Source organism: Diuraphis noxia, unplaced genomic scaffold, assembly GCF_037042655.1.
Source record: "Diuraphis noxia isolate RWA-SAM2 unplaced genomic scaffold, SU_Dnox_SAM2 contig0003, whole genome shotgun sequence".
NCBI classification, from domain to species: domain Eukaryota; kingdom Metazoa; phylum Arthropoda; class Insecta; order Hemiptera; family Aphididae; genus Diuraphis; species Diuraphis noxia.
In genome coordinates this window covers 50,327,103-50,337,508 of record NW_028301713.1, presented here as the reverse complement: position 1 = coordinate 50,337,508, position 10,406 = coordinate 50,327,103, and the positions used below count along the sequence as shown (strand labels likewise).

Sequence of the window (10,406 nt, the reverse complement as noted above, 5' to 3'; positions counted from 1 at the left end):
CACACACATATATATATATATATATGATTTTATAATAATATATAATATTATTACACGATTTATACAAGACCTATCCATAACATGTTCAAAAAAATATTTTACACCAAGTTAACAGGGTGTAGTATAATAATATGGACAGATAGATATAATAATAAAAAATTCACATGCATTTTAACAAGTTAAAATATAAAAATACGTATACCATATTATTACATTATATATCTTTTTTAGGTCAAATTTTTTTGAAATTGTCATGTTATTGTAAAATTATCACTTTTATCGAATAGCAATGAAGCACAATGAATAGGGGGAGACTAGGTTCTTTACTTCTTGCTGGTTAAATGATGTAATTAAAAATTTAATAATTATTGAACTCGTCGTATAACAACAACGAGGTCTTAGGTACTAAAGTTGTTCATAGTTTTCGAGTACAGACCGATAGACAATAACTTCGCAATACGAGCATATTATAATATTATAATATTATAATATTACCATAATATTATGCAAGTACATACTATTATTATTATTTCATCGGTGTTCGATCAACCGATGTTAATGGAACGAAATGTGGTTGTACAGGAATCAAAATATATTTCATAACAAACAAACAAACAAAAAACCAATCATTAAGGCTATAATAGGTATTTACAATTATTTTCAAATGAAAAAAAAATGAAACAAGTTAAACAAAAAAAATATTGATAATAACTAATTTTTGACTAGTTTCGATAGATATATTATAAATAGTATATAATGAATAATAATAACATGACAATATTAAAATATGTATAGGAGTATATGATTAATATAATAAAATATGGATAACATTATTAAAATATATATTATATTATGTATTAATGAGTGTGTATTATTTACAAATTACAATAGTTTTCGATGACCATATAGAGCCAACCTTAGATGTGTGCGTGTGTGTGTGTACGCGCGCGCGCCAATCATCACGATATCTACGTAGTATGGGAATAAATGGTGAGCTTAGATAAACGATGGTGATGATGCCACGATCATTGTGATCAACTAATACGCACAACCAGTCAGTCGACCGTCACGGTGATCTTGGTGAACATCTGCCGGACACTGAACTCGACATCGTCGCGGAAACCAGCGGCCAACGAACTTTGCCAATCGGGGTCAGTCGGCTGGTCATCCAGGTGGTCTTGAAACGATAGCCGCTCGAATGTCAGCCGGAACGTCCGGAGCTGGTCCAGGTGGCTTGCAGACGCGGCTGCGGCCACGTAGTCGGCATTCAACGGCAGCGTCAGGTCCAGCTCGCGTAGTCGTTCGCAGCCGGACAGCATGTCTGTCACGCCGGCCGCCGTCGTCTTGTCGCAGTCGGTCAGGTCCAGCCGGAGGTTACGCAGCTGTCTCATCTCACTGATCCGGCGTAGAACATCGTCCGTCACGTACGGACAGTCGGCCAGGCCCAGTGATTGTAGTCCGACGGCGCTCACAAGACCTGTGGGACGAATAAACCAATATTGTAATGTCCATCAATAATATTTAATATAATATTATTAACGCGACCGTAACATTCAATGGTTTTCAATGAGAAAAAATTTGATACGTATCGAAATATTTATACGCACCGAATCGTATCAAAGTCTGGGTCCGATACGCGTTGGTACGTATCGCTGCAGGTACACCACACGTGTAAATCCTTAAAACGCTCAATATTAAATTGATATACCTACGTATATCGATACACTCAAATTTATAATATAATATTAATTATAAGAATATACTATCCTACTTAATGCACCACATTGATTTGCATATTATATTATAATCTAAAAGTCTGAGGAAAATTTCGAAATACACCGTTAAAACGCGTGCATCATTAAAAATATTCGTATAGACATTGATATTTCGTGTATCAGACGTTGAATGAACCAATCAATTTTAATCAGAAAAACGATTTGCAAATCAACTATACATAATACACCGTAGTTGTTTGTTTTGTTTGAATCATAAAATGTATTACTAGAAGATACGCACTCATTAGTGTTATTTTAAACTAATTTCTCTAAGTCACTCAATTTCTATAACATATTATATATTACATTTAATACAAAAATTAACAATGTACTTATCCCAATTTATAACTGAATAAATTTTCATTTAGGTACCTATTTATGTTTTTAAATATAAATTTATAAAAAATACCATCTTTTTTATTTTAAAAAGTAACTATAATAACCCCGTGTGTATTTAAAAAAAATATATATTATTTCAGACTCTGATAGATATGCAGAGTACCTATTCTTAAATTACTGTGATTCAGTACAATAGCAGAAACCAATTTTATTGTTCACAGTAAAGTTATCAATGGAGTAGAATAATAATATAATATATTATTTTAATAATCGTACAAAACATTGCGAAAAAAATCGATGTCATTAAGTACAAAAATCATAATATAAATTGAAATATCCTATCGGACATGAAGAAAATTTCCTGAAACAAACTTAATTTACGATTGTATGTACGTAATATATTATTATTATATAAAATAGTGCTTTAGAAATCGGTTATTATGTTCAGGATGGATATTATTCACGAAATAGCCAATAATATTATAAATATATAGATTACAGAAGTCTATTGTACTTTCTCTAGAGAATACGAAAAAAATATGGAGGACAACTGTCTGTGCAGTTTTACGATTTCTTTGAAGTCACGATAATAATACATACTTCGCTTAAGCATACAAAAAATATACGACCTATATAAAAGGACACAAAGATGTACTCGTAACGTGCATCCTACTTGGTTCCGGGTTTGTTGAAATCGATTTGTAATGGCCTTTATTCGATTGTCTAGTTTTTGTTTTTCACATAATCCTGATTGAACACCACCCAATATAATAATATATATATATATATATAAGTTTTTCTGAAAATACTATTTTTCGATCTTGAAACACCTAGTCCGGCTCTTGATCAATCAATTCTACTAAAATATTGCAATATTGTTGCATGATATTATTATGCGTTTTGTAGTGGCGAGTCCACTGCTTTTTTATTGGAAAGAGAACAGTGAAAAACGATTTACAACATAATTTGAACTATAAATACGGGTAATAGGCTCATGACTATTTTCAGACTATGCATTTAATATTGTGTAGAACATTTTCTCCGAGATCTAATAGTAGCACTTTAGATACTGTGATTCTGTATTCAAATTTCTAATGCATTTTTGAAATTCAGTTGGGCACTCTAGTTAATTATGGTGATAATAATATGCCACATTCGTACCAGTCATATTTCAAATATGTGTTTTTAAACAAAACAAAATGTTATACATATTAATCATATTTATATTTATAAATTTAAGCCGATTTTCAATGTTTGAGTGGCTTATAACGCGATTATTATTGATTCATGCATGATAAAAATATAATTGTAACACAATGACTTAGACAGACTATAGGGAAAAAACTGTATGGATAAGTGCAGACAATCGCGTATCTCGTGTCTTTCGCGTCGATGCATAATAATAAAATAATTAATATCATAATTATTTGGAAATCGTTGAAAAAAATCATATTGCAATACCAATAAATTCTACGATTTTTTTTAAAGACTGAATTTGTTTAAATGTATTTATTCTGTTTTAATTTCGGACGGCCGTAGATTACAAGTTAAAATGCAATTAACAAAATTTAAATATTAATAAACATTTCACTTATATCCAGCGTCAGCATACCTCAAGAATTTATTTTAAAAGTAAATTCAAAAAATTAACGTGGGTTTAATAATTTTAATCTACCGTGGCTATTTTCCGTCTTGTTGAATCACTTAATAATTATATTGTAATTAGTTTAATAACGATAATAGCATTAAAGTAATGAAAAAAAAAAAAAAATGAAATTTTGTGTCATTATTTGGTATCAGATATTATGTCTTATAGTATGTCATGTCGTCGATTCACGATTACCCGTGTAAAATCATGACACTCAACATTATTCCAAATTGTGTGCTTTCTCTTAAAGTTAAGAACAGAGTTTAATGTTATAAATACCCTTGTACTCATAGGTGGGTGAGAATTCAGTATGAAACCGACCATTTTTAGTATAAGCTAATCGCCTTAACTTTTGGGCTAATTAGCCTTATCAACATGATTTGTACTATACATCCAAACTCGTTAAATCGCGATGACTTTGGCATATTTATGACTCACGTCTATGAATAAACTGTTTTGTCATTAATGTGTAGCAACCCAACGTACTAACCACCATTGAAAGAAAAAGAAGAGACTCGTATAGTTGTATAGTTGTAAGGAAGCTAAAGTCCAATAGTAATTTAAATTAAATGTTATCAAAATATTTAAAAAAAAGTCTATATTAATTAATTTAACACAGAAATGGTAGTTAAAATAATTAAAATTGTTCTATAAGCCCAGATATTCAATTCAACTCAATATTTTTTAAATGCTTATTTAACGCAAAATATTCCATGTTCAAAATAATTATTAAATTAAAAGTTTGATAAATTAATAAGTGCTCTCGCTAGCTCTAGTATGTCCTATCTGAATATGGGTCTTCGCATTGGGCTCTTCTAATACAAAGGCAAAGGTTATTAGATCCTATTCCAATAAGTACCTAAAATTTATAGAAGCAGAGCTAAATAAATTATTATAAAATGCTAAATTAAGTTTTAGTGTTATCTCAATAGGTATATAACATATGTTGAGATAATTAATGTAAGTAACATTTGTATGATATATTATGATTTAATTAATTAAGCAACTAGGTAATTAGGTAATATTATTATCATATTAATATTTATTAAATTTTAAATTCATATTATTTTTCTTGAGTGATATAAGTTCTTCGTCTCTCACCCCCCCCCCCCCCCCATCGGAACTTATATCGATACCGGCTCACGATAGAACCCATAACGATCAAATGACGCATGTTTCGGTACAGGCACACTTCTGATGATCACATTCCAATCGGATGATGTATACATCCCACCCATAATATTCCAAAAGGCCAAAATTATGTGTATATAGTTTTGTTTCCTTATTAAAACTACTGCGTAATTAATCGTGTCCATACGAAATTTATTTTATAATTATTATTTACAGAGGTAAAGTCATTATTTATACATTAAATTGTTCCCAATTAGCTTACGTCAAACAATTCTTTGACGTATATCAATTTTTAACAAATACCTCAAATGATTTTTATTATTACCAGAACCACCCCTAATTACATAACATGTTGTTGTAAATTAGTTTGTTTACTGCAGGGTACTCTACTCTTATAACCTGTAAACCTACTCTAGAGATTAGATATTGTATTTTATTACATACAGAACATCAAACGTTTTCAAACCTAAACCTATATAATTATTGTGATAATATGATAATAATATCATATGTCTGATCGTTGTGAGACTCATAATAATTAAATTATGAGGTGCTTACTCTACTTCCACCACCCAAATCATAACAGTGTGTATTAGTGTCCACTTGAATAAAATAACGTTCAACTTACCGCTGAGCAGGCCGTCGGATGTTACATCAGCCATGCCTTCCATGTCAAGGTGTTGAAGCGAAGGCATTCCAGCTATGGCCTTGAACCCGTCGTCGTCTATTTGCCGCGCGGCCTTCATGGTCAACCGGCGCAACCGACGAGATGCTGGCACCAACCGCTTGTACGCGGACGGGCCCAGCCCGGAACAGTCGGCCGCGGTAAGCGCAAGAAGGTCTTCTGGCGTCTCGGCGGCCACGGCGGCCGCAGCGTCTGCTGTGGCCGCCGCGTCTTCCCAGTCACCGACGGATGCCGCGCTCCCACACCGGGACATCGGATAGACCGCGTACGCATGCGGCACCGGCCGCCGGACCGTTACCCTGAATTCTGAAAGCAGACCGGCACACGTGCGCTCGACGTCATTCATGAGCTCGATCACCCGATTGTCGTCTGCACGATCGTGTGAGCACCTGAGTACCGGCGGCTGATTGTCGATATCGTTACCGCCGTCACCGCCATCACCACTGTCATCGTCGTTGCCATTGTTTTCATTGACAGCTACGTCGTCCCCGTCATCGTGAGCTTCAAGCATAGCAGACACCGCGTCGGCCACGTCGTCAGCTGTCATCACTACGTTGCTGAAGCACACCCGCCGGGCGCGGACGCCGGATAACAACCGGCGCAGACCATCAACCGGTAAGTTGCCGTAATTTACATCCCGGCAGTAACCCACATGCAACACTTCCAATGCCGATGACGTCGTCCGGCGGCCACGGTACGCTGGTTTGCTACTGTCGCTACGTTCGGTGTCGTCGTCATTGTCATCTCCGTCGCAATATTCACCACTGTCTTCACCGCTGTCTACACCAGCATCTTCACCGCTGTCTTCGCCACTGTCTTCACCGACGTCTTCGCCACTGTCTTCACCATCGTCTTCGCCGCTGTTGTCGCGCCGCCGAAGTTGTCGGGGCACGTCCCGGTCAAAGTCATATACGTCCACCAGGTAAAGCGCCGTAACGTTCCGCACGTCAAACGTTCGCGTTACTGTGGCCGCAGTATCATGGCCACCACGCACGAGCAGCGCACCTTCCGAAACGTACATGTGGTGCTGTGCAACTCGGTACAACCGGTCGGTAGTGGCCGACGCCTGCAAAAGATCGTCTGTGGACTGCTTTCGGAATATGAACCGGATCATTTCCGGTGGCAGACGGTCGAACACACATTTTGGACACGATCTGTGGACAAATAACCGATAACTGCGTATTAATATATTATTATACAACGGTAGTTCTTATAAAATTATCTACTAATCATGTATTCCAGTGGTTCACATACTGTCGTACCATTACTGGTATGTATAAAGTTATAAGGTGGTACGAGATAATCCGTATGGAGGTAATATAGATAAATTAATTTTTACTTATTTTTGTAATATTATTTTACATTTTGCGTAAATTAGTACCAAATACACTGAAATACGTATGTAAATATATGCATTTTATAGATTATTACTTGTGAAAAGGTACCTGTTATATTTTGAAATAGTCATATTTTTAGAGATATTGTTAGTACCTACCTATATGACCAAAATTTTAAAGCCGACAAACACATGTATACATGAGCAACCATCGTAAGTTTGTCTAAGTTGATATAATATATCGGTTTATATATCTTCACATACAATTTTACTCCTATTTTAGACTTTTAATTTGTTCAGTAAATGCGAATGTTCATAATATTTTTCATTTGGAACATAGTTTACCAAAAAAAACACCAAGTGTGTTTATATGGCTTTCATTGACCTTTATTTGTTGTTCAATCATTATGAAACGCTATTTAAAACTTATAAAATCACAGCTTTAAACATCTCAATAACTATTGTATGAAGAAAAAATAGCAATTTATTATTTCCATATTATAAAATAAACCCGATACTGTCAATAACAGTTTTTTACGCAAAACGTTGTCAAAACGTTTCACAAATCTCTTTGTAATATGACATTTAAGATTGGATTTTAACCGTTAAGAGTTTTAAACTTTTTACATTTCAACTTTAAAGAATGAAAGAGACAATTTTTCACTCAATTTGGTACCGATAAACTTTCAGTGACTACAATAAACTTTTAGTAATTCTCAGTATTTCTCTTCGGATTTTATAAGTTCAAAAATACGTAAAAAGAAAAACAATAAGTCATCATATCCGTAGACAGTGACGAACGGCTTAAGTACAAATATTCCTTGTACTTACACTAGCTGATGAAAAATATGGCAAAGTTCATTTGAATTCACATTGTATCAACTGTTATACTTGTGATTTTTAACTCCTGAGGCACCTCTAACTATCATCATATCAGTGCCTTACTTAACCTTTAAACGACCCTAGCTTTTTAGAATGAATTTTAATGTTCACCTAAATTGTACATTATTAAGTTTTATTTTTATATTAAAAATTATCATTAAAAGAACCGTTTGATTTCGCGTATTATAACTATATGATCATGATTGTACTCTAAAGTTATTATCAAGTCTACGAGTATTTTGATGTGCCAGAGTGTAAAAAAGCCCCTAAAAGATATTATGTCGATGTTCATTCAACAACTCGTGAAAACTATGGGTCGAGCCTTATATTCGATTTCTAGCGTGGCGGAATCTCAAAAGTTTTTTAGAAAGGATACAAATGATGCTCTTTTTTAACTCTTCAACGTTTTCCCGTTACGCGATGCCAGAAAGGATATGTTATAAGGACTTCACTTTTCTAGTGGATATACCCGTATTATATTTATTTTTTACAAGTATGTGGACACTGCAGATTCATGATTATTTAATTTTTTTTTTTTTAATTTTAATTTTAATTTCAGGCTCTCTCCGTCTATTTTATCGTTTCACCCACCACTTGAAGTAATACTTTTATCTCTCCTTTCATCTCTCCTACTCTATTAATAATGACCTGTGGGGTCTCTCTTGTAGCAGGGGATGACTGTAGATTAAATAAAAATCGATTTCGCTTAATAATGATACATAAAACAGGATTTTTTTTATTTTTATTTCAAGAAAAAATCTTATACTATGTTCTAGACAGTAAAAAATCTAACTAATAATTAACAATGCTTACACGTTGAGAAGAATAAAATACAATAACATTATATGATCAGTCATATTAGATGTCTACACAGTAACAATGTATATTAAACTTATCAGATATTCCCGTTAATGATTTATTGAAGGTTAGTGTAACAATTATTATTATTTCATCAAAGTCGATAACATTGGTTCACAGTTCTACATATGATTTATTGTAGTATTCTCATATATACTCTATATACTCATAAATAATGTACGTGGCAATAACGCACAATTAATGTTATAAAGCAATCTAAACGGTATTCGAAAAACAAATAATTTATCAGCCAAATTTCGGCGCCAATCAGATATCATCGTCGCCCACATATTGTCCGACCACAGAGTTTCGGCATAAACATGTTAACACAAACACACATGCACACATAACTTTACAACCGTCCTTTAAACTTGACATTTATCATTATAAAATAACGTCGATCAAAACAAAACCCAAAATAAAGATAAAACCTACATTAAAAACCGTAATATTTGCGAATTTAATATTCGATCGAAAGAATACCTAAAAATAAAAAATATATATACAATATAGGTAATGCATCAGATAATTATATTAAACAGATATTTTTGCAATTTGTTTAGGTTTCAAGTGAATTAAAATGCATCTACATAATAAGCTTTTACCTGTAATGAGAAAAAAATGAGTCGATTAAGATAATATTATGTTATACTCACGCTTCTGTATCGACCATTTCTTGTGTTGTAATCTGAAGCTCGCCACTGACCGACATGTGCTTAAGTTGAAGACGACCAACTATTATAGTTAACTCTTGGACTACAAACTACAAACTTTTAAGGCGAAGTGTATAATACAGTTGCATATGTATTTTTAAATACAACTGAACACACGGAATAGAAAAATACGAACTTTGCGACGTTAAACCGTACTCAAAATCTGATCGAACGGAAACGTTAATCACGGAGACCACTCTGAAATTGAAAATGAAACTGAAATAAACGAACTGAGAGAGAAAAATCGAATACTGGTTGGTTAGGTAGTAGAAGCTTGAACAGCAGACAGGACACGGACTGAATTTCGAGGTCGATCTACAATAATAACATGGTGAACACACAACCAAGGTGTGCGCATTGAGTGACCGGTCTGTTTTCTCGTCTTATATATACGCCTTGCCCATCCACCACCGCTACTGCTATCACTTGCTTTTACGTGTTATCTGAGTGAAATAGTTCAGTGAAAACAATGTCATAATAATAATCGTAGTTAATAATAATGATAATAATAATAATTAATTATTAGTATTATAAATACATACAGATTGATAGTGTAGTGGACTTGTCGATGGGATCAAAAATCGTATGGAAGGGCGCCGGCGACAGACGTTGAACGAGGAATCCAATTTCAGATGCAGGTTAATTCAACACCTATAATATAAGGTTTGGAACGTGAAAATGGGATATTCTTGTTCATTTCTGCGGGATGTGGATATTATAATTTATCAAAAGATTATTTTTATTTGATACACTGATAACGATGTATTTTTTTTTTTGATATTAACGTTACGAAATTGATTTTATCGTAAGCTGCTGTTAGGGGCGGAACTATTATAATATTATGGTATACAGGTGATGTTATTGGGTGTATAGAAAAAAAAAAAGTACATCATGATATTATACAAGTGCTATGACTCAAATTTTAGTTAGGTTTTCTGTCAAAAACGGTTGGTATATGATTTATGTTTTTTGTCACAGCATTTTCTTAACTATTTTAACACTATATAAACTTACATATTATAGACCGTAAGTTACTGTT

At 33.6% G+C, this 10,406-nt stretch overlaps 1 protein-coding gene across 1 annotated transcript; it reads right to left on the bottom strand.

The window, feature by feature from the left end:
* Positions 1-619: 619 nt before the first annotated feature.
* On the bottom strand, positions 620-9,747 carry LOC107171783 (uncharacterized). Its single transcript, XM_089223695.1, has 3 exons — positions 9,311-9,747; positions 5,522-6,732; positions 620-1,477 (listed from the first exon to the last, which is right to left on the bottom strand). Exons 1-3 carry the CDS (start codon positions 9,364-9,366, stop codon positions 1,056-1,058), a joined length of 1,689 nt encoding a protein of 562 aa, XP_089079821.1. The 5' UTR covers positions 9,367-9,747; the 3' UTR covers positions 620-1,055.
* Positions 9,748-10,406: the final 659 nt, after the last annotated feature.